This window comes from Amblyomma americanum, chromosome 11 (assembly GCF_052857255.1).
Source record: "Amblyomma americanum isolate KBUSLIRL-KWMA chromosome 11, ASM5285725v1, whole genome shotgun sequence".
Lineage (NCBI taxonomy): Eukaryota > Metazoa > Arthropoda > Arachnida > Ixodida > Ixodidae > Amblyomma > Amblyomma americanum.
Window position 1 is genome coordinate 36,871,623 of NC_135507.1, and position 25,825 is coordinate 36,897,447.

The window sequence follows — 25,825 nt, forward strand, 5'->3', positions numbered from 1 at the left end:
TTTTCTGACAATGCTCTCATTCGCCCAGGTATTGTAGTGGGGAGTGAGGCTAATGAAGAGATTGTACAGACCCAATCAATTAATATGCATATTATGCAGGCTTAAATACTCCGTGCGGTTCCTCTAAGCAATATAACAGATAGAATAAGTTCAAGAACGAAATGAGCATTCATACGTTTGAAAAGACAAAATAAGTAAGGTATCGATTTTATCTCGATTCAGATAATTATCGAAGTAACCTCGTTTCATTGTGGTTATACTAACAGATGGGCACTGCTTTTCAAGTAAGGACAACGGACCGAGCAATGGAAAGCAACCAAATTTATGAAATGTGAAGACGGAAGGAAAGAACTCCGTAGATGAGACATTGAAAATGCGATCATGGTAAGTTAGCTCTAATAAATATGAAGAAAGGGACTCAGAACTAACATGCAATGTGTTCGTCAGATAATCAATAGCTTGTGAAGGGCAGAAATGAATACGAAGAAAGTCGAAACGTTAATGCTTATGGCTACAGAAAATTAGCTGGCGTAGTAAGTATATGTTTCCATGGCGTTAACACCCGCTGCTAAGCGATAAATGAATATCGATGAGATATTGCACAGTTGCTGCGAGTGGGGTTGATTTGGTTGACCATGATATATGAATGGGTTTATTACAAGACATAAATCAGACGTACAAGTTGGGTATTGTAGGTTTTTTCAGTAACAGTCTAGCTGAGCAGAATTTTTTAATGTCCTTGATCTTTTGGTACAAAATAAAAGCCCCATTACTTTAGCAGTCAGTTCCGCTTTGTTTTTATTGTACATTTATTATGCTGGCTGTACAAGTATGGTTTAAATATTAGTGCCTGATCAACAATTTTGGAGCCTTGCACAAACTGTGCTTCGCGAGTACTTCCACTACTCTAATACAAAATGGAGAAACTACATGAGCCTGTAACCTTCAGCGGTCTATGAAAAAGGACGAAACAAATGGTACTGATCAGGCAGAATCAAACATTTTCAATAGGAAGCAATTTTTCAGGACAATAAACGCTTTATCATTCTTTCGAACAATGCGAACACAACAAACAGCTTTTATTTTTATTCATGCGTAACCTGCGAGCCAGGTTTAGGTAGAAATAGTGTGACATACTGCAGCTTTACCGTTCAACTATTTTACGTAAATGAGAACATAACATTCAGTCCAATGCAATCTCGAAGCGGATTCAAGCATGGACTGTTCAGCGGTTCGGAGATTTTAGTTCTCTTTTAAAACCATTACAGCTTCGTTCATTGTAATACTACCCAAGCAAAAGCAAGCATAATTCGCTTGCTTTGGCAAGTGCGGATTGTAATTCTTCACACAATAAATAAGCAGGAGTATACCTTCCACATTTCTACTGCATATTGGTAACCCTTTTGTGCCACCAGATCAGGCGCAAAATGAATATTATTTATATTCAGGAACGAAGAGAAAATAACCGTACACTGGAAGCTTTAGCAAGCTACGCGATTTCACAATTATTCCTGATGAAGATTCGCGTTTTGTTAACGTGCTTGTATTGCCGCTTTGTGCCCGGCCATTCTACATTAATATGGTTTTACTTCAAAGTTAAGCGTTAAAGCTTTCATCGAAGCCAATGTTTTTTAGTTGACTTTTTTCATAAAATTATCAAGTTTTAAAATACACAGTTCCTTTTTACCCTTTTCAGTCTTGTGCAGATGTTTCTGTTCTTCCTCCTGTAAAACACATTTATCCTTCATTTTTAGTATCTCTTGCAGCATTAATCTGATCAAGTATGTAGGCTTCTAATTAAAACAGCCTAAAAATTTAGTGAAGCGGTAACCGCTGTCGCTACATCTACACAGCATGGTTCCGGATTTCCATTAGCACCAAAGAATGGAGGTTCAAAAGATTTTAATGGAGCACCCGACAAAGGACTGCCTGTATTCCGCATGTACTACTGTCGAAATGCTGCGCTACCTTTGTTATTATCCTCCTTTCGTTCGAGAATAATTATGAAATAAAACGTGTGCAAAAAGTGCAGAACACAGAGTTATACAGTTATATTGATTTTCTTTCATTTCTGCGCCGCATATAAAAAAAACAGGAAGAAATATGTGCTCAAAAGGCTTTTGTAGTCGGAGTGAAAAAAAACTAGCCTTCAGAGAAAAACAATGTCCTTCGTCGCTGAAGCTTCACTTCATTACAACGAGAAATGAGTCTGTCCGCGCACGGGGCCGTGTTTCCACTGATTACGAAAAATTTATTACCTAAGCTTTAAAAATAGAATTCATCGGGAGGTATTAATTTTATTGAAAGTAATACGCAAAAAAGAGGATTCATTCAATATTTTTGTTTATATTCTGCGCAATGGTTATTTTGAGACTATTGCACTTTGAAGAATTATAGCCTAAATATGCTCAATAGAGCTATCTCTGTTCACCTAGTAAAAATGTATAAATTACTGAATTCCTCGTCTCAGACCATTTGGTTGTCCGGAATGTTTAGTGTTATAAGCAGAAAAAAAAGAGCAGCGTGTGAGAAATTAAATCTCGAAAATGCGATAGAAGGTGAGGACCTCATTTGTACTGCTCGCAGCATTCATACAAAAATGAATGTACACCGTGCTTTTGTTCAAAGTGCACACACACCCTTTTGTACTACCAGAAGTGGTTACGACTATTAAAAACAAGATCACAGAACGCCTTATCAAGAATACCACCAGTGCGAGTCGTGTCTTCTAGGTTTTCAAGTTTCCAATTTAATGCGCGTAATTAGGGAGATAGATCATAGAACTGGAAATGGAAGGACAAAAAATTCGAGATCACTGCGGTAGCCAACATTGGAGTAATGCGAAAGCTTTGACGCCTCCTCAGCACTCGTCGCCTTCATTTGCTCATATTTGCCTCTATTTGCTCCTTTTCGCCTCTATTGCCCCTACCTGACTGAGAATTTGTGCAATTCGTCTAATTCCCACCACGCTTCGTTCCAAACTTTCAAATTTGGCGCCATGTGTTGGCTCCGCCCACACTTCTAGTCACGTGGTACTACACTTCTTGCGTTTAAAATTTGGCGCCACTTTTGTCCTGGCCACCGCTACTTTTTGCACATTTTTGGATCTAATTAATTAAATACTAATTCGATCGTCCCGAAAGTTTTTGCGCCGCATCCTCACATCGTCCTCGTTCGATTATAACTACTTTTTAGACGTTCTCTTTTTCTAGTTCCCCACAGTTGCTGCGTATACGATTTGATTACACGCAACCGCCGACATAGCCTAGTAAAGCTTTCGCTTGAATAATTGCAGGCGTGGTTGTAATGTCAAACTGATAGAACACGCCGCTCATTCATGCAATGGTAGGGATTCACGCTTCATTTACGCTCTACCAATTGGAGGTTATTAAAAAAAATTGAAAACGAGCGATGTGTCAAACAGACTTCCACTGAAAATAAACTTTTGAAACAGAGGTTTTAACGTCAGCAGCTAGAGGCACTATTTGAGAGGCGCACTTCATTCCATCCCAGTAGCCCGCCGACGATCAGTTCAGCTTCTGAACTGGGCACGTGAGTAATCCCGGAAGCAGAATGTGCGCATGATATGCAGGAATATGCGGCAACTAAAATTACACTACCTCCTAAGGGCTCATATTCGGCCTAAATACAGCGGAATTTTACATGGTGCTTTGCGCAACTTGCTTAAGCTACAGCCAATAGTGTGAACGTCGAAACAGTGAGTTTCAGTTTATTTCCACAAACAAGGAGACACAATGGTTGTGGGATTACCAAAGTTTTTAAAAAGCTGTTCCAAGGGCAGCTTGACTGGGCCCAAGTCTCGTTATAAAGGCTGCAGCAGGGCGGAGAGAAGGGTAATGAATAGACTGAAAGTTAAAACAAAAGCAAAAAACAAGAAAGGTACATAAAAAGTGAAGTACAAATTTGTACAAAGCTGTACAAAGCTTACTAGAGTACAGAGTCATGGGCAGAAAAATATTTCAAACAGGTTACTCACAGAACAAGTGAGCACGTCGATGTTACATTCAGTAAGGTCTTTTAGTAACTTTGGCAATCTGTAGCATAACATTTGTTGACCGTAATTAGTTCGCAGATGAGGAGCACACCAAGTGTCTCTCCGGAGCTCGAGTAGTGTAGGGGGCTACGCGTTTTGCGAGATTAGTGACAGAGCAAATGTTACCGATTCTATCCTTTGTGTCTTTTCGGTGTCGTTACTTATTGCAGCGATAAAGCGCAGCTTAACGCCTGCAAGAAAAGTAATAACCGTATTCATGATGACAGCAAAAACATCGGTAATACCGTAACATATAAACTGATTTTTCGGGTACGAGAGAAGTTTGCGCTGTGCACAACAGGTAGCACCACAAGACGGCTGTCATCTCTGGCCTTCGGAGCCTCCATTTACATCACTGGTGTTCGAGGCAAACCGCTACTGCGCCCCTTGTGTATGAATTAGAAGAATATTAGAAACTTAGAAGAATGAGGAGAATATTAGAAGAAACTACCACTTCGTTAAGATCGTGTACGAATGAGAAGGGAGTTTTAAACGCAGCTGCTTTGATTAGATATCAAGTATATTTTTCAAACAACGTGCAGAGAGGCAGAGCTAATGTTTCTGCCGTCTATGTGTGACAGAAATGGCGACTCACTTTAGCCTCGGGTGACTGGAACGGGCATTGTTTTTGGGAAAACTGTATTGAAAGTTCATGCTGGCTTCTGTGAAGAAATGACGAATATGTCACAAACGCGAAAAAAAAAGTTATTTGAGCGGTACGAGCGCAAACTAGAGCTGATGGTTTTCAGAACAGGAATATTGCCAGAGTATTGTCAGAGTGCTTTAAAAATAATGTATTTGGTGCAGTTACTAAGAACACCTTAATGATGAAGCTATGGGGCGGAGAGGGCAAGTCATTCCTGTACCATTCCTCAATTTCGACGAAACGCATGCAGTGGACAGGGCTGAAATTTGCGATTAGAGTTTTTGTACATTTCAGCTGTTTTCAACTGATTATGCGCAGAATTACGGTGAGGTTTTGAATATTATTTCTTTTGTTTTCTTAGCGTAGTCGTACACCACTGAACTCTTGAGCTTGCTATCGAATAGTGTGCATAGTCGTCCCTTGGAGGCCGGGTCACTCGCGAAAGATAAAATAATATCTGGGTAATATTGGACTGATCGCACGTGTACATATGTAAAGTTGTAAATCCTGCCAATAGTGGTTAGCGGTGAACATCCTTGTCTTGTCTCGACACTTATTACTTCTTTCATTAAAAAAAATTAAAAAGGCCCTCGCCTTGCAAACTAACATCTCAGGTAAGTCATAATCTGTGAATCCGTGCGCCTATATTCTTTCCAGGTTCACTAGTTATGTGGTCTACAAAGAGCAATAGAGGCGTAGGATGCTTTAAGAAAATTAAAGATTCGAAGGCGGGTTTAAGATTTGCCGACACATTCAAGCCGATGGGGACACTCAAGAAGAGACGAGTAAACCAGATGGCTCAATAATATATCCTGCAGCACCAGCACATCATGCAGCAATCCTGCAGCACTAGAAGTTTTTGTGGCGTCCGCCTGATCGTTATCCAAAGCGAGAGCCCTAAACTGCCTTGCAGCAGGCCATATCAGGCTAAAAATCATATCCTTGGTCAGCCGTTTAGGGCACATTTTTTTAGCCGTGCAGACAGACGAGCAGGCATGACCCCCCTGAATTTATAGATCTCTTTTGGGTAGGAATCATTGCCTAACTTTTTAAGATCTTTTGGTCGTTTTGGTTGCCGAAATGATTTCGTTGTACGCCTCAACGGCAAACTACATTGACTGAAGGCTTTTGATCAATACTGGACATGCACAAAGTAGCATTTAATGAAAAAAAAGAAGCCTAGACATGTCTCTCGAAGTTTCCATTCAGTGTGAAAATTTTTTCAAGGCATTAAGGCTAATATCTGCGCGTTGCAGTGCAGCAGTTTCAGCATAATCCGCTCCCCAAAAATCTGGACAGGAACATATCAATCTTACAGACATTTAAAGTGTCTCATGTAGCATTAGAGATTCGTTAGTGACCTCCGTTGTCTTTCCCTCTACCATAAGACTCGCTAACACAGAGGAAGTGAAGGGAATGGACGCTAACGCATTCAGACCCCAGCGCACCGGAAATTATAGGGCTCTAGACTAAGGAGCAGTCTTTGAATGAGAAAAATTCTTACACATAAATACACATAAACTCACACAAACTGGTCAGGCTAATTTCACTCTCGTAAAAATTCTTAGCCATCAATAACCACTGTCCAACACCGGCCTCAAAAAATCTTTCTATATACATGATGTTGCAAAGCACAGGCAATTCACAGCTGTTGGGGCTGTTATCGGGTTCTATGTGGCCGGGAGTGATCGTTGCTCTATCTCTCAAGACAAAATTTCAAGGCAGACACTTGATGCGCAGACATGGATTCTGTGGATATAGCAAGATTTATTTTGCCTTCAGACACACGAATGAAAACATCGATATCCGCATAAATTGTCTAAAACGAGCAGGGACCAAAAAGATCTGCACAAAAAGACATACGGGAATTAGTTGGGCGCGTACACACAGGATGGAAGAAAAATTACAGCTATTATGATGCCATTTGGAAAAGCTTGCACCTGCTGTAAGTGATGTTTTATTGGCTTGAGCTGTTAATTTGATGATGATGATAGATTTTTCTGGCGCAAGGGCACTACGGCCAAAGAGCGCCATGGCACAAGATACTTTCCATTTCTCAAGGTGGAGTCAAAGACCCATTTCCCATGAATTTCACTCTTAAGAAGGCAAGCACCAGATCAGGAGAAAGCTTGTTTCCATTGTATCAACGGTGGGTAGCAAGCGGCACTGGGGATCGAACCCTGCACCTCCCGCATGCAAGGCGGATGCTCAACCACTTGGCCACCACTGCGGTGCGAGCTGCTAATTTCATAGAGCTGTTATAGATTTGAAGTGAAAATTGATAAAGAAAGAAATGAAAACTGAAACCAAAGCAACAATACACACTTCGCTCTTTGCAGCCAGTTGCAGTTTCACGTAACATTTTTACACTTAAATGGGCGAACAAGGCTACGGCGCCCACCAAGCTTCTTTTGAGGTTAACGAAAAGAATTCACGGCGCTGGTGAAACCCAAAGAGCCAAAAATCTTGTTCATTTCTAGTCGAGGAAATTTCCTTTGACTTCAACGTATTATTAAGCGTTTTTTTCAATGAATTCATTTACCTCAAAATATTTGCTCTTTTTGCGCACGTGTGCACGATGGAAATGTTAAATCACGCTCGTTGTTAAGACAAAAGCGCTGAAGAAATATTGTAACAGAAAGGAGCAACTTGAAACTATCTTCACGCTTTTCCATAAAGGGCAAGACCTTGAGTTACTGTATGCGCTCAAAGACACTTGCGCAACTACTTCAATTTCTCTGCGTCATGGCGTTATCGAACGGGGCCTTGTAACTGACTAAAACAGCTCTCAGCAACCACCCCGAAAAACTCCTAACGTACCCTTTACTATAACGAGGGTTAACGCAACGCGAAGCCTTCATGATGCCCCACACAAAAGGCCGATCAAAGCAACATCAAAGGTGAAACAGTGAACACAAGGGCAAGTAAAAAGGTTTTATGCAATCTACTGCACCCTACTCTTTTATGCACATCGTGACAGACATGTGTTGTTAGCGACGTATAAAAAGAACGCGAAGACAGCGTCACCAAGCGAGCGAGAACGGCGACTTAACGCACTACTTTTTGTCCTCGGCTTACCATCGCGAACAAACTAAAATGAACTTCACGTTCCATAGGTTAGAGGAAAAGGCAGAGCTCCGCCCTTCAGAAAAAAGGCCCAACGAGGTGAAACAGGTTTTTGTAGCGAGGAAAAAAGGAGGGCAAGAAAAAGAGAGAAGAAAGAATGAAAAAATAAAGGCAGCTCTCAAACATGCTTTGCTGTGCTGCCTCACGGAGCACGTAAATGCGGCTAGGCGTGAAAGATAAGCCTTCCCTAATACCTCTGAAAATCCTTCGGCAGACTACTCGCGCGCCACAATAACTTGCTCGCCGGAGCACGGCCACTCGCGCTTTTTCATGTTCACTTTATTATTCCTCTTTACTTTAGTTTTAATTTTTACTTTGTCGACTTCACTCCCTGGGTTTTGTTTCCCTTCCCGTCTACCCTCTCAGTGAAGTTCTGCGGCGTAGTGAAACAAGATTCGTCTTCGGCTTTGGCTTCAGATCCGGCTCCGGCTTCGGCTAGAGTCGGCCGCTGCCACCGTTATCGCCGTGAGATGATGGCTTTTGTATGCGGGCGCCCGGAAATGAGAAGACTGGATTCACGGTGTCCTATCTTTGTCTCAGTGATCTCGCCCTCTTTCTCGCTCGCAGTGGGGGTCGTTGACCTGGTTTGAACCGTGTCCTACGCGACTCGCTGTCGCTGAAGCGAAGACCCGGTCACTTTTCCGGTTGGCGCGCCATCTTTATTTATTTGAAGTAAGCTCCGTCCGACAGTCTCGCCTCATACGTACAGGCTGCCTCTTTTCCGCCCTAGATGTCCTGACTGGCCCCGATTGCAAACTGCTCTTTGGGTGCCCGGGATACTAAAGAGCTTGGGCAGATTTCTTGAGATAGGAAAACCATTTCGTAGCTCCCTAGGCTCAGTTTATGACATCTGGCGAGTCGGCATAAACGGCAAATCTTCTTGGAGATCTTCTTCAGGAAGTAGAGACAGATGTAATGGTGGAGGGAAGACAGAAGGATCGACCTGGAAAACATATTGCTGACGTTACACTTTTCGAAGCAGGAAGAGGCCGAAAAGAGGAGATATTTATAGTCTTTATAAACTGGACAGAATAACAATAACTGCAGGCACCACTACTGCTGTCATTTTTTCGATTCACAGCATGAATATTAATATCATTACGTCAGCACACATTTATTTCGGAAATTCATTAAGCAGTATTTTGGAGAAGAAATTCAATCTGTGTTTTCAAAGCGCATTACTTGAGATGTGTTGGTGTACTAAGTTAGTCGAACTCTGCGTAACGATTCCTCATTAATACATAAACGGAAGAGAGCGCATGTTCTTGAAGACTTTATAAAATATATTGCCGTACGCCCTTCAGTCTCAAATACAATCGATTCATGACTTGAACTTCATGAACACAACGTGATGCCCTTCACATTCTAAACGGAAATAGCAACGGGGAGTACTTGTTGGGTGAACATGGCAGATGAAGTGACATTACTCGGATGTAACGATGTGCGCTCTTAACCTGAGACTTCGCAAAATGAACGGCGGAGGTGTACAGGAGTGAGCGGCTCTATCTCTCTTTCTACATTCCTTCTCCAGCTGTTTGAGCATCCGGTTCGAATACGAGGTATGGGAGGTTCAATACCCATTGCAATCCGATACTCACCGGTTACACAGTGGGAAGAAGTCTTCCCTTAGCAAGGTGTTTGGATTTTCTTAGGTAAAGTGCCTGAAAAACTGGTCTCCGACATCACCTTTTGTAGATAAGACTGCTTTGTGCCGTGGCGCTCTTCGGCAAAAGTTATCCTTGCACAATTATAAGCCACCATTGTCGTCATCATCAGCACGCATTGAAAAGGACCTAACATACGCTCACAGATTCGAACAGAAAACACAAAAAAGACATTCCACCAGGTGACCCTGGTATCGAAGATGCAGGTCTGTGCTTATAACAGCCATTCCACGAGAGCTTCTGAGCGGTGCAGAATTCGGGGTGGCAGAAAGGCAAATACAGGGCTTCGGCCTTGGCAACAGGGGATTGTAGCTTGACAGCTAATTTCGGAAAAGTGTAATAAAACAGGCAACCTTTTTCAGCGGGCCAGACTCGAAAGACGTCTGAGTCGTAATGGAGGATGATGGAGATAGGGAGAAAATAAATGAACTTTGTCCCGTATCCGCGCCTCTAAGATCATAATTCGTCCTCGCCGAGGCTCCTGGCTTTCCAGAAAGCAAGGTAATTCAAGAAACAAGAGGTTGAAAGAAGAAATACTTCCACATCTTTCATATAAGTACAAGGTGAAGGGAGCGGCCGCTTTCGGTGAAAAATGTCGTGTCATGAAACGGCGACACGCGCTAGAGCGTACGGAAAGAAGAGGCAGGCCGGAGGCGAAAGGTATAAGGGGACAGAAAGTCTGCGGTTGAACGATGAAGACCTCAACGCCTTATCTCCCTTGCTTAGCATTAAGCCTTATGTACTATCAGCGTCAAATGAAATGTGAACAGCGGAGCGCGTAGCTAACGATTCATTTTACGCCGTCTGCCTGTCCTCATCAGAGATAGGCGCGCTCATCCGGTTTGCGATAGCTTTGCTTGTGCTTTCCTTGATGTTCGGTTTCTCGCTTTGCCGCTGAAGCTCCCCCTGTATTATTTCCACCGATCCCAACATGCGCAGCACGGTATACTATATCGCTGGCGGGCAAGGCTGTGGACCGCATAGGTGAAGCGAGTGCTCTTAGCTCCCTGGAGTGCAGGACTTTGATTTAGCTTCAGTCATAGGCGTGTTAGCAGCGTCTGGCTGCGCTGGGAAGAAATAAAGCAGGTCGACTGGTTGCGTGCAGTAAGAAAATAACAAATGCCTCTTGTACTCAGTGAGATGGCTATGGCATTGGAGCAGTCTTACCTCAAATATGGGCGGTCAACATGCATATACGGCAGGAAAGGCACACCTGGTGTTGTCGGCTCTCCAGATTCATTGACGCTGGTCCCAGTGAGTGAAAAACGTTGACTCGGTAAAGAACATCACGCAGTCCCACTTGTCCGTAGTCCACGATGCATGGTCTCGAGCAAACACAAGCCTTGCGTTTCTATTTGGTTTCTGCGTCTGCCATCGCTGGGTTTTGGGACGGTACAAGGCTTCGCAGAGCAATCTCGTGCAGACGACGTCTAATGGTTGACGTGCTGGCACGCAGCTGAAAAATGTCCTTTAAATAGCGAGCCGTAATGCTGGGTGCGTCTGCTGCAGCGGATACAATAATTAGGTCCTGATCGATGCCGATAACCCGCTGTCTGTGCCCACGGAACAAGTTTCTGAGCCTTCCCTCATCACAGAATACCTGGAAAATTCCAGGAATAGTAGACAGTGGATGGCCTGTTCGCATTGTTGCATTGCCAAAGCGCTGTTGCACACCGTGACGGCAAAGAGAAACAACTAGTGCTCTCTTTTTAGGGCGCACAGTGACGCGTGAATGTTCGATTGCGGGGAATTTAAACTCTCCTGGTGGCGATGAAGTTGTGCTCACTACTTGAAACACGTGATCCGGGAACTGTCTCGTCGGGCACCGACCGCAACCCTATTGGTCTCTTCCACAGCTCGCATCGCAGCCAGAGGCTGATAAAACGAAGATGATGGAAGCGAAATCAAAGCGCTGCAGGCGAGTGAGATAAGAGCGCTCGCTCCCCGCCCCCCCTCTCCCGGGGCCACCGCTGGTGCCGCAAGCTAAACCGCCCTGAGCAAGTTGTGATCGGTGGAAAGCGGGAATGTGGTGCTGCAGTGGCAAACCGAGAAAATGAAAGTCCAATAAAACAGAAGCAAAACTGTCGCAAACGGGATGAACACGCCTATCTGTCACGGCGACAGAGAGGCGTATTAAACTAGACCTTTTGTCACGCGCTCCGCTGTTGGAATTTTATTTGACGCTGATAGTACGCAGTCTTCTGAGCCCCTGGTAATATGCGCCCTAGCGTGAAAAAAACTAAGAGCAGGAACATGCTGAAATAGTGTGTACTGCGTGCAAATCTTAGAGCTGAAGAAAGAAGATAGTACACTGCCAGGCCATAAAAGAAGTTTTGTTGAAGGCCATTTTAAGTGGGATGCAGAAAGGAGGTTCGCACTTTCTATATCTAACGTCAAAGGTTATACGAAAATAGCTGCACTGTCTGTAGGACCACATCACGAATGGCCCATGTAAGACGACCACGTGGAAAGCGGAGGTTTAAGCACGCTCAAAGACCCTGGGGAGAAAGGTCCTTGTTATGCACCAGTTAAAACCAGTCTATACCAAGAAGGTCCTCGGGTAGTGCTCGAACACGGCGCTAAAAGTCTCGAAGGAAAACTGGCGGACACGTGCATAAAGAATCCGGCCTGGATTAGCCATTAATCACGAGCTGCTGCGCTCACTCGGGCGAATAATGCGGCCATGTAGTTCATTAATTAAACGCACATTATCATTACAAAGCTGGCGTAGTGCCTTCGTTTGGTAACGCAGGCGTGGGGACCGGAGCACCGCGAAGGCGGCAAACAATTTCCTCTCAGATGCAAATGGACCTTGATTGGCTGGTGGCCCATCCGAGAGAAAAGAAGCAGGAGAGATATCGCTTAAATTAGTTTGCCGTCGCTTCCAACCGGTCGTCGTCCAGCGCCAGTCTTTAAACCGGGCCTCTGAACGAGGCTCTTGTAGGAGGAACCTTCGGCCAAGGCGTCTCCTGTGATTCGTCGCGTTTCAAAATGATTACTTCTTAATGTGGCGGTGAAAAGAAAGCTACCTTTTTTTAGGAGCACTCCTGGAGGGCCCGCATCAATGCACTTCAGAATGAAAGAAGTTGCAAATATAGAGCTTGCGAAAATTTAAATAAAAAGAAATGAATTGTGACTCAATTAGGCAAGAATTAGGCGATACTTGCTGAGAAAAAAATGGGAACTAAGTCTACTCTTCCGTTTCTATAAAATTTTTGGCCATCCTCTCTATTACGCTGTCAAGAGACTAAATGGCCACAATTTTTCAGCTATCTCTTTTTGGGTTGAAAACGAAGTTATCTTCCTTAACACTTTCGCGTAGTATGGTAAGATGCGTTGCTGCGTAAACGAGAGACGATACATTTTTGTTGTAAAGATTTGCGTTGCAGTTTTGAAGATTTATTTCTGGTTTTGGGTCTACTGCGCGAGCGCATGTTAGTACCGCTTAAACAACCTGGGTACATATGCTACAAGCAGCGAATGGCGTAATGTTGCGTACTTAACACGCCTCCCAAAGGCGACACCAGGAAAAAATTTAATTTATTCTAATTTTAGTAAACGCTTTGCGAGGTAAATAAGTTCTCAGCACTGATGTCTTTCCTTCAGTTGCGACTGCTTGGCTTTCTTCATTGCATGCACTAAGGCTGCTCTCTAGACTATGTATGTTTTGCCAACACAATTTAGAAGTGGGTTAAAAGCTGATTGCACCAATGTCCCAGAACAACACGCTGATGTTTTGCGATTCTCAATTGGCGATCCCGCACCACGATAAATGCACCCAAAAAAGAGGTCTCACAATTGACTGGAAAATACTCCCCCCATTCTTCTCGTCGTATTTTGTTTTTATTTACGCAAATAAGTAATCCTCACAAGGGCACTGGTGCCATTGGTGTGATTGATGCCTTCGATGCTATTGGCGCTGTTTAAGCCATGGAGTCGCATTGGGACGTCAAACCCCCCCAACTCCCCATAAACCATAAGCCTATCGGTGGCATTGCAGCCATATAGTGCAATCGGCCTCTGCATATCTCAGAAGAGAAAATCTAACAGGAACAAGAAACACTTTACTGGACGCAGCACGGTTGAGGTGCGCATACGCAGCTTAATTTCTAACAATACAAACGTCGGAGTAATGCTAAAAGAAGATTATAGAATGCTAACTCTGAGGAACAGAGTGAACTCATGAAGATGACGAAAAAGAGGACAAAAGAAAAAAAAACACTGTACAGCCTTGTTCCAGCGCAGCCTATTTACTCAGCCTCTACTATGCACCTGTCAATTCTTTCTGGTCAATTGTTTAGGGGAGTCCCCGAACGAAGGTGGAGTAGATTTGTGATAAGGGAGTAATTACACAATGGCATCCACCCAAGCGTAGCAATACGCCTGCAAAAGAAAGCTATACAGCTTGTTCAGAAACTTCGCATTTGAAGAATAAAATTCGTCCCGGACCAGGACGAATTTTTCTTTTACTGCGAAGCTTCTGAGAACGCTTTATAAGCTAGCTTTCCTCTGTAGCCGTATGGCTGCGCTTGGGTGGATGCCATTGAGTAATTACTCCCTTATTGTATTCCTTCAACATCGGTGAACAACGGCTTTTTAAACAGAAGCGCTACTGATTACGGCAGGAGGTGGAAATATATAAAGAAGAAATCTCGTTTTGCGTTCGTAAAGGAGATAGGAGGAAGGCGATGGGCGGAAATCGTGAAAAATAGTCACAGCGAAGCAGCTGGAGACTGCGTATAAAACCTACACAAATACGAGGCGATTGCGAGGACTCGAGGCCCAACCAGCAACGTGACCTGCCCATTACGGTTTCTAAATCAGGGTCGCTACCGATGTATCTGATTGCGCCGAGCCGACATCGGGTGCTAGGAGCAAGAATGAAGCGAAACGAGATCTGTTTGTTGTTGGCAAGAAAGGAATGAAGAGCGCATGGTGTTTCTCAACTCAGCAGTATGATACAAAGGACAAGCTCGGTAGACGGTTGAGAAACAGCGATGCCGTGGAGATAGGAGGCGCCCGCTCTGATCGCGACACCGATTTTCGCAAGCTACACTGATGTCCCCTCTACGCTTATCGTCCTGATGCAGCGAGAAAATAGTGAGCAGAAAATTCCTCGCAAAGTGATGAAACTGCGTGCATTGGGTTCTCCGTATCTTAATTGCCTTGAGCATGAAATCAGTGCTCTTCAGGCAAAGCTGTACCCGCAATAGAATCCACGCATATTGGAATTAGCAGTATCGCATACCAACAGCGCGACGAATGAGACGGTGAAGAAATGAACACGCAGGGATACAACATGGCGTTGACTCACAATCTAAATCTTTATTGGTTGACCAGCCGGAATATGTAGTTAAATGGTGGCCTGATATGGAAAGCAATGAACACAATGCACACAAGAAAAATGTTACTTTGATTGCGAACGGCGACACGTGCCTGTTGCACTTTAATGCTTCTTGTCTATACCGCATGACTTGTGCGCATTGCTTTCTATTTCTGACCGCTAGTTGGCTACATATTCCGGCTGGTCAGCCAATAAAGATTTGACTAGCGAGCAAGCGCTGGGTTGTGAACCTGCGTGCTCCTTTCTTCTATGTACTGTTCGTCGAGATGTAGTTAGGGAATACCGTCACCAACTCTATCAACATTTTACATTGGAGAATTAGCAAGAACATGAAAACTTCACTTCGCGAATCATCAACAACAGCCTGGCTACAAGAAGTGCTTTGGTTTGGGCTAGTTGGTGCATAGCTTCTAGATGATCTCAGGACGGCGCGAAAAAACAAGGACAAAAGAGGCACACGAACACAACAGGGCAGGCGCCACAAAATGGCGCCTGTAATGTTGTGTTCGTGTTTTCGCGCCGTCTTGACATTATCTAGAACCCTGGCTACACCCACTGCAGGGCAAATACCTCATCCATGTCTATCCAATTAACCTGTCCTTTGCCAGCTGCGGCCACCCTATGGCTGCAAACCTCTTGATATCATCCACCCACCTAACCTTCTGCCACTTCCTGCTACGATTTCCTTCTCTTGGAATCCACTCCGTTATCCCTAAGGACCAGGGGTTATCTAGTCGTCGCATTACATGCCCTGCCGAAGGCCATTTCTTCCTCTTGATTTCGATTAAGATGTCATTAACACGTGTTTATTCCCTCACCGACTCTGCCGGCTACCGTTCTCTAAAAACTACGTCTAACTTATCTCTTTCGCTGCGTTGTCTTTAAATTATGCTGAACACTTTTCGCGAATAGTTATCCTTATTCCTGCACATGACGGTTTCGCAAGACAGGCACACGAGGCTTTATTGCATTTTTCGCGGTTAGCTGCAAATGGGACGCATGCACCAAAACCTACTAAAGTTCTGTTCGACTGCTCTACCAAAACTAGGGGAGCACACTCTTGCACCGTGGAAGCTATGGTGAGTGAGGTGAAAATCGTGACCACACAAGCACGTAGGCCTTGCCTCGCATCTGGTGCAATCTTCGTCGTCGTGGGTTGCGACACGACGCCATGCGGCACGGTTGGTTTATGGTTTATGGGGGTTTAACGTCCCAAAGCGACTCAGGCTATGAGGGACGCCGTAGTGGAGGGCTCCGGAAATTTCGACCACCTGGGGTTCTTTAACGCGCACTCACATCGTACAATACACGGGCCTCTAGAATTTCACTTCAATCGAAATTCGACCGCCACGGCCGGGATCGAACCCGCGTCTTTCGGGCCAGCAGCCGAGCGCCATAACCACTCAGCCAACGCGGCGGCTATGCTGCGGGTTGAACAAAAGAAATTCACCCTCGGGTCACTTTCCAATACCACCTGCAGGTCTTTGCCCACAGAATAGTTAGGCGAAAATTCAGAACATTTACGCAATGCTAAGTAATGCGGGAAACTCCGGGACAGCAGCACCGGCTCTCAGCACTGATTATGCTTCATACTTGATACACAGCACAGCTCGAGGCATGTGTTTCCTGTATCATGCCCAAGCCGCAAATAGTGTGTCTAAATATGGATGGTAGGTATATATATATATATATATATATATATATATATATATATATATATATATATATATATATATATATATATATATATATATATATATATATATATATATATATATATATATATATATATATATATATATATATATATATATAAAAGGCGCGGAAGAATTCTTATTCATCGGGCGATCAAGGACACGTTAAAAAAAAGATGGTAGCTGCAGAGATCTAAAAAAAATTTCTAAACATTTAAGCTAGCTGTGGCAGAACTTCACAATTTACGGAATAAGTTGAGACTGTCATTTTTGTAGTAACCTGGAGCAATTCATCTGCACACACAACCAGTGGAGATGCGCAGAATAGCAATTTTTATCCCAACTTCAAGAATTTTCTTATGGTTTGAGTGTGTTCTGCACGGGCAGCTTTCCTCACAGGTGCTCCTAAAACACAATTGTAAAAAAAAAGGAAGGATGCGTCCAAGCATGCGATCTTTTCTACCACGCTGGTCAATGTAATTCCTTTGCATGCTTGCTTGGCTGTAAATGCAGCTTTCTGCAAAATAATAAAAAAATCCATTCCCCCATCTCACTCTTGGGAGCTCAGTAGCGCCTTTTTTTAAAAAATCAGTTAAGATATACCACGCAGTTATAAGATTTTCCAAGGACGCTGCCAAATAAGAACTAAGGGACAGAAAATTTCGAGTGATGAGACTAGGACGAAAGTGCATGAAATATATTTTTATGATAAAGTAAGAAGGTGTTTACGCAGTTGCCGATGTTGCTTCAAAACTTAAGACTGTTGTAAATGCATGCAGGATATGTTGGAACTAATACGAGAAACAGCCCTTCCCATCTGCTAGAAACAATATAATACTACGATTTTAAACACGACGCGCTGGAGGCAGCGGCGATGGCCAACTGTTCTAAGGCACCCGGAAACGAAATTGGTCTGTTTGCAACGGAACTGGTTCAAATCCCTCACGCAGCTGCGATATGGTAGCTTTATCTGCTGGATACCATTAGGTGTGAAAATTAGCGAATGATTTGGATAGGTTCAATGCTAGACCTCACTTTTGACGTTTGATTCACCACGGTTCCCGTACAATGTTCGCCTGAGTGTGCTAAGAATGGGAACTAAAAGAAATTCACGCTTAAAACCAGCCCAGCGGGATTTCATCACATTCCATAGATTTAATCAAGAGCGTCTAGATTACTCTATCAGTGCAATATAAAGGCTCATTGAAACTAATTTATTATCGTTAATTGTTTTTGCAACACCAGCTACTAATTTAAATTTTATGTTAATGACTTGATAGTGAACAAAGCGTCTATTAACAATTCCAGTCACTTTGTGCAAATAGGAAACAACGTATCTAGAAGTGTAACTTAACTGTCAGTTAAGCGTCCGTTGTCTAACTTGATTTACTTTCGCGCGCAGGGGGGGATCCACACACAAAAATACAATTCTATCCCGTTAAAGTAACGCTCGCACGCGTACCCCTGTACAAATAAACGGAGAGAAACGACATTTGTAAATTGGATTAGTGACTATTTTCAGAGACTCTGAGAGATTTGTCGTGGCAGCCACGCTTTTTTACGTTCAATAGCAGAAACGAATTTAAAGCCTGAGGGGAACTACAGTCTCAGGGAGACGGTGCGGTGATGCAAAAGCTAGAAGCCATTTTTACGCGAGAACAGTTCGCGATTTGCACGATTATTGGCGCTTATGTCGTAAGGTTGTCGTGATTCGTACACTGCTCGAGCATCGCATTGCCTGCAAATTGTCACTGGCTTTCGCAGGACTTTTCTTGTTATTCAACCGCTTCAATGATCGATTTCTTTATTACTGTGTTTATTTATTCACTTATAAAACGTTCACAGCATTCGCATTTAGTCATTGCTTTTGGCTGGTGTTTTGGTCATCACAGCATTTTACGCCTGTGATTAGTTCGTCCCTGGCCGACCATATTGTTGCATTACTGCGATTGGCTGTCGCCTCGGTTACTATATTCAGCGGCGGTCTTGGCTGGCACACGCCTCAGTGATCGCATTTTTTCAGGGGGTATTGAGATTGGCTGGCAGCCTGCTTATAATGCCATTTGAATGTCATGTTCAGTTATTCTCCTGGCTGTTGTATGGTTCGGTGGTTGTGTTTATTAATTATGTTAATATAAAATTTGGCTATTGTACTTGGATACCATTACCGCACTTTCACTGTTTGATTAGTGCTACTGGCAGTAGTTTTCGTTATACTACATGTTGAGCTATCGCGGTTCTCAGCGGCTTATGAAACCGTATGTTCGCTTATTGAATTTGGCTGATGTCTAAGTAATCGTATCGTTTGTCTTAAGTGATTGGCCAAGACTAGCCCAAGCGTCCAGAAACTGCCATAGTCGCAACGACACCAAATGTACGCTTGCGCAATACCCGGAAGGCTTCTCGCTCTTATCGCAAGTTAAGCTGCTTTTAAATCTAATTATGGCACCAAGTTGCGTGGGCTAACCTGCACGCTTGACCAAAAAGGCTCTGTAAAAAAAAAACTATAAGTGCAAGCAAGCATCAGGCTTCTTTTTATTTGTTGACGACACGACAGATTAAAGCAGCATTTTAGTGACCCGCTGCAGGATTACGGTCTTGAAAAGACTGTAGTCCACTTGATCGCCTGTGTACACTCTAATCCTGTATATATAGAGAATCAAGTGTTTTTCTATACTTTATTGTCCCTTTTTTTTTGGGGGGGGGGGGGGGAGAATCCAAATTCTCACGCAGTGAGACCAAGAGGAGGAGGAGGAGGAAAGGCGGGGAGGTTAAGCGGAAGAATAACCGGCCCTGCTCCCCAGCACGGGGGGAAAGGGGATAAAAAATGAAGGAAAAAGGAGGGTAGCAGGAAACTGAAAAAAGCAATAAAGAATGCTGCACATCCGGAAGTGGTCCCTTCAGGTTATAGCACTAATGCTACTGCCTATGTCTAATTTCATTTCTGGCTTTGCCTGCCGAATTCTCTTCTTCCGTGAAAGACAAAACCTTGCAGCTAGTCGTGGTATCCCAGTAATGCGATTAAAGAAGTCGTTGTAACAAAACATCACTGCCTCGTTTGTGACCCTCTGGAGAGTTCTAGACTAAAAATAAATAAAAACACTTTCCATTAAAGTCGGCACAGCTGTTAGGCTGCAATGACATCTTAAGGAACTGAGAAAAGGCAGAACACATCTATAAAGAAAGGACAATAAGACAGAAACGCTTTTCGACAGATCCCTAAGCCCTTCTTTCGTCCGGCTAACACGGAAAAGTTCACTTGCTTTGTTTGTTTTTTTCAACCTTGAGGGGCGGGTTGAATCTCCAGTGCACATTCTAAACTCGCTTTAAATGGTCCTTTGAGACAAAGAAGTGGAAACTGCCGAACGCATAAAAAAAGTGAACGCAGGCCAGCATTTCCAAGTAAGGCGTTTAAAACATATTCCCACTCTTACAAGCTCCTTAACGTGGTTTCCCCTGCGATTTTTCCCTTGTTCCCCGACAAGCCAAAGAGCGGTGTTGACGGCAGGCTGTTAGTTTACAAGCGAAAGCAGTCTGCTTTATTTTTGCTGTAGTTAACAGAAACCAAGCGCTGAAAAGGAAAGCGTCTCCGTTAGATGTTTAAGTTGAACCACGCGTTGGACACTTGAAATCTGCAGCGCTATGAAGGCTATACAGAAATTCGTTAGCCAATACGGAAGGCTATCTTTCAGTAACGCGCTGTGTAATAGCGGAACTGCCGCTAAGAACCAAACATAACTGTTAGTTCCTTGAAAAGCTGGGCTGGTTTTTTTTAAATTAAGCCCGTAGTTTTGTTTTCGAGCACAGGATGGCAGGTTGGACCGCATAATGATGATGATTACGATGAATTTTTATGGTGCAAAGGCAGCTTTGGCGAATGAGCGCCGTAACACAAGGTAGATTTCATTGCACAAGGTGGGGTCAAAGACCCATTTCCCGAGCATTTCACCCCAAGGAAGACGAGCACCAGACGAGGGGAAAGCTTGTGCCCATTGTATCACCGGTGGGTACCCGGCGGCACTGGGGATCGAACCCCGCACCTCCCGCATGCGAGGCGGATGCTCAACCACTTAGCCACCGCTGGGGTTAACGGCATAATGTCAAACTCCAATATACGGCCAATGTAGTGAACTTATCTTCACCGGTATACTTAAAGCGAATGCGTGAAAGCCGGCCGCGACAGGTCAATGGCTATGGCGCTCGCCTGCCAAGTCAAGGTCGCTGGATTGAATGGCAGCCGGCTGCTGCTGCACCTCCACGAAAGCAAAATTTGAAAGCGCCATTGTGCTGTGCGATGACCGTGCCCGTTAAACAACCGCAGGGGGTATAAATGTAACTGCAATCCTTCAGTACGACGCCCCTCATATTTAAAGTGGAGTTTTGTGGCTTTAAACCCCTGCACGCTACCTAAACAAGAGTATGTAACTGATAAAAGGTTGGTTTGCTTTGGTTTATGGGGGTTTAACGTCCCAAAGCGACTCAGGCTATGAGAGACGCCGTAGTGCAGGGCTCCGGAAATTTCGACCACCCGGGGTTCTTTGACGTGCACTGACACCGCACAGTACACGGGCCTCTAGGATTTCGCCTCCATCTAAATTCGAACGCCGCGGCCGGGATCGAACCCGCGTCTTTTGGGCCAGCAGCCCAGCGCCGTAACCACTCATCTACCGCGGCGTCTGTGACCGATAAAAGGTAGACTGGCCCACCTACAAGTGCAGCTTGTGTGACAAATACCCAGACTTTAGTCGCGGCAATGTGGGTCATTTTGCCTCGTCAGCTTTCTAATCTTCTTAAAGGTGATGAAGACTAGAGAAAGATACGCTCGGAATTAAGTGTACATCTTGGCTGCATGCCTATCCTCAGAGTTCTCAGTGCGCCTTGTACGGCTCCGTTAACACTGCACCGTTTTCTTCCAGACAGATAGTTAGGGAGGCGTGGGTCGACCGCAAATGAGGATAAACCAATCCCAGGGCCGCGTGAACGCCAAAACAAGCAAGACTGGAAGAGATTCCCCAGATGCGAAGCAGAGCCCACTGTGTGTTCCGACCGTATACCGAACAGACCACCACATCTCGACCCGACATCTGTGGGGCCCGTTGCGTTCCCTTTTTTTTCTTTCGTGTTCGTCCTTTTTCTTGCCTCTTGGCGAAAAAAAAGCGACCAAACCCCGCTGGAGGGGACTGGTGCGAAAAGTGTCATTAGCAGCGCATACGGCTTTGCCAGAGGTAGCAAGAAAAGAGAGGATAGGAAAGGAAAAAAGAAAGATAGACAGGATTAAGGCGTGAATGCGCCAGAAAAAAAAGGTAACTGTATGACGAGGATTCGTTTGCTTATTTTACTCTCGCAAGTGAGAGGGCAGTGAGCAGAGAAAGCGCAAATACCGTGGTTCTCCGCTTGGTGAGTTTTGGGCGTAGTGCTTTGCTATCTGCCCCGTACTGGTTTTGGTCGACTACGAAAGAAAGCTTTCTGTCGCTCTCTTTACATAACCTCCGTATGTCCGAACAGCTAGACATGAAGGAAAAAAAGAACTGACACCACTTCTCTTCGTTGTTTCCTTTTTCTGTGTTTATAGCTAATGGCTATTCATTTGCAAGATTCAGTTTTTAGATAGTCGTGAAAGCTTAAGCGTATCAGCGAGGACCTTAAGTGCCTTAGGCTCCCAATACTAAAGACGAAAAGCAAAATGGAACCAGCAAGCTTGAAGAGAAACCGAGCGCCTCTGCAGCGACGTCTTGGAGAGCCTTAATTTGATGAAAAGATGGGGTGACAGACACGGCATACAGCAAAGAATAAATATAAAAACTAAATGAAAGTCTGTAAAAAAGTGCTGACCACGCGACCTTAATCGCTAAATCTTTTTATCGCCGACCTACTTTGTTTTGTTTTTTAGACGGTTACTTTATTTTTTTTACATTATTCTTTTCCTACACAGTGGTGACATAGAGACGCTGGCCGCGCGCGCGTACATCTAATTTTCGGCTCATTAGCCACGCATTAATTTTGAGGTCACCCCTGTGTTGGATGGTCGACCGGAGTGACTGGGCTCTTTTTGGCATGCGTAAATGCAATTACGACCACAGAGACACACGCACAAGAAAATAAGTGTGCGCAGAGGCACTAAAGCCAAAGTGATGACTGGGGACGAATTTGCATAACTCGTTCTTGTGGTTAGTGCAGCGCGTCTGAATACTAAATTAGTTCTCGGTCTAGGATACTCACAGCTGAGTGGAAAGAAAAACGGCGTCCGTATGGTTGGAAGCCTCCTTCTAGCTACTTGCATGAGTATGAAGCTTTCTACATCTAAGAAAAATGCGCAAAAAATAATGGAACCATGAATTCAGAGTATGTTCCTTGTTTTGTATCGTTCTGCTTGCAGTCAACGAGTTAAACTTCTCGTATATCGTGTCGCGCTCAGAGCATGCCAACGGAGAAGACGCTGTCGCACATGAAGTGCATTTATATCGTGTTATGGAATGAACAGATAGCAGAGGCCAGTCCGGCGAACAGCAGCGTTAACCGTTTCCAAGTAAATGAAGACTACTTTCACTCGCAATAGCATGGGGAACTTGCGCTGAACTTTGCGGTGCTGATTGCAGTGCCATAACACACTGCCTAGCGTGAAGAGCAAGCAGTTTTGGGTAGTACTCTTAGTATTTTCCGCGCCACCTTCAGGCGCTTATTGGCGTGAGCCTCCGCGCTCTGTCGAAGGCGCACGTGCCGTGCGTCAGCTATCTGGGCGACGCCGATAGAGGCTAGGCAATCAATGCTGTCAGCGAAACGCTGGTATCTAATCGCGCAGAATATGTTCTCACGTTTTCAGAGGCCCAAGCGGCTGACAAAAGCAGTTTTGAGCCACCGAATGCAGCAATTGCAGTGCCACCTTGGCAGCGCAGGTACCCCATAGGCATAACCGAAAGGGATGCCCTTCAGAGATCTAACTTCAAGGACGCGACGCTTAGCACCGTTAAATGTGGTGCAGTACACCTCATACTTAGAGGGAAAACAAGAAATGGTTAAATTCGGTCTTCACGCGTAAAAATTGGGCGCCATCATGAAGCAGAGCCGGTTTAATTATTGATTGTGCTCCTTCTATGTATAACACATACTGTGCACTGTGTTCGCGGTGACGCATCAGTGATAGGTTTGCTCGTGCAGTGCGCACCACGACTTCATTTCTGTGATGGAGGCCAAAAGTAAGATATGCAAAACCATACTCCATTCAATTCTGTCGGCGTACTTAGGAACACTAACATTAAAGAGTAAGGCTCCTTTTGCAAAGGCACACTATGACTGGCATTCATGAAGTAATTTATAGTTGGGGCTTGACTCCCTTTCAGCATTTTCCGTCGCGTGGCTGTCGACGAAGAGAACGCCGAGCAGTGCTCATTGCTATGACACCTCATCCATCTTGGGCTCTGACCGACGAGAGCTGGAATGGCTACAAAGATATACACTGACTGCTAACTTCTTTGTAAGCTAGTAACACATCTCTGCGGGTTCTTTCGCTTCTTTTTTTTATCTGCCAGCGTTGTGTGTCGCGGTCAACACGCAAATGTTGCTCTTGTCTACAACTGCGTTTCTCTCTTGACGATGACGATTAGAAGAGGACGTTGGGAGGAGAAAAACTCCCGCGGAGTTAAACACTCGAGATTTAAAGAATGCCTTCATGACAGAAAAAATGGACGTGGCTGTTGTTCTTGACAACACAAAACACATTCAACAAGAGTCTTGGGTGATAGAGGGAGCCTCTGTGCACTTGTTTTTGTCTTGTCTAGCGAAAAAAATGGAGGCAATTTATTTTGTCGAAGCGGTGGTCACTCCACTGCGAATATATAAATGTCGTTTTTGTTCACATTCAATCAGATACTGCCAAAACTGTTCTCTTTGCACTGACTCTCTGCAGGGCAGGTAGATAACTCGCTATATTTAAGAATAGGTATACTAGAATATATAAAAGTATGCAGAGTGGTCCAACTCACTGTCACCTGTAGACTGCTTTAAAAAATGAATCTCAGCAACCCTCACTGCTTAGTAAGCATAATTTTTTGAAGTTATCAAGTTGATTGTACTCGAGCTGTCGCCTCCGTTTATATCAGAGTAGAGTGAATCTTTTGCTGAAGCATTCCCACCCCACCATCATTATTTTTGCACAGGCAGAGTCGGCCTCCACTGCAAAATCTTTGCGCATTCAGATAATTTATATGCCAAATTAGCAAACAAGTAATTGTGCGTGTATTGAACGACATGGCTGCTACAGTTGCAAACGCTCCTTTAAACTACCAGGCCCAAAACTTTACTCACTCCCTGCGAAAAGTTCAGTGATAGTTCCGCTAGATTGTGCATCTCCCAAGTGGCCATTTTTTTAAACAAAATACAGGCTTTGCGCTAACAAGACAAAGACGCTAAGATAACCTCACTTAATAAGTACGCGTATGTCTTCGCTTATCGCGCTGTAAGTTTCGCTTATGGCACGGTGAGCTTCGCTCATATTCGGAGAGTTTCGTTTATAGCGTAGCGAGCAACTGAACACACCTAATAATATAAGCGTTCGTCCCACATGCGGCTGCTGCTGGGTTCCATCTCTAGTGCCACAAAGGACTTACTTGCAGTCGGCACAGCCTAAGGGTCCTACTTCTAAGTCCTGCAGCGAGATTTTGTAGCATCCGTAGGGGTCTTTGCAATCGGAAAGATGATAAGGGGAGTTCTCACATTCAAGAGAGTCGAAAGACTAGCTATGCTTTACAAACCACACAACGTGAATCAGAATGAAAACCATTGGCCTCTACTTTTGACAGAGGGTGTACACGGTCGTCCACACACCTGTCAAGGACGCTTGAACGGCGCACTCTGTTGTTTATCTATTACAATTCCGGCTGCTTGCGCGATCGAATAGAGCTTTTAAATTAAACTCATCAAGGCTGAAGACATGGCGAGTTGGTACTGATTCATCTTAGAACCAGCCAAAAGACACATCACCACGAAAAGACAACAAAACAGGGCAGCGACTTTTAAAGGCATGGGGAGTAAAACACAATCAATCAGAATATGCATGCATGGTAAAGTTTTGTTTCGAGCTCTAGGGATATCGTAAATGAGGGAAATGTACATCTCACGCACCATTCCAGTTCTCTAGAGAGAAGTGTGGATGACTGTATAAACTTTCTTCAACCTTGTGCTCCTATTTCTCTGAGAATGCTGGGAAAAAGAAAGGCAAACGTCTATGACCGACCCGTTTTTCCTTGGGGTCGTTAATTCGTTCCGCCATCGAGCAACTCAAATCCGCCTATTGCGGTGAAA

General features: G+C 44.3%; 1 protein-coding gene across 1 annotated transcript in view; it reads left to right on the top strand.

Annotated features, from left to right (window-relative positions):
* The window catches only part of LOC144109555 (pyrokinin-1 receptor-like), a 316,180-nt gene that overhangs the window by 262,873 nt on the left and 27,482 nt on the right, over positions 1–25,825 (top strand). The window contains exon 5 of the mRNA XM_077642380.1: positions 15,042–15,068. Coding sequence (XP_077498506.1) covers positions 15,042–15,068 — 27 coding nt within the window. The remainder of the gene's footprint in view (positions 1–15,041; positions 15,069–25,825) is intronic.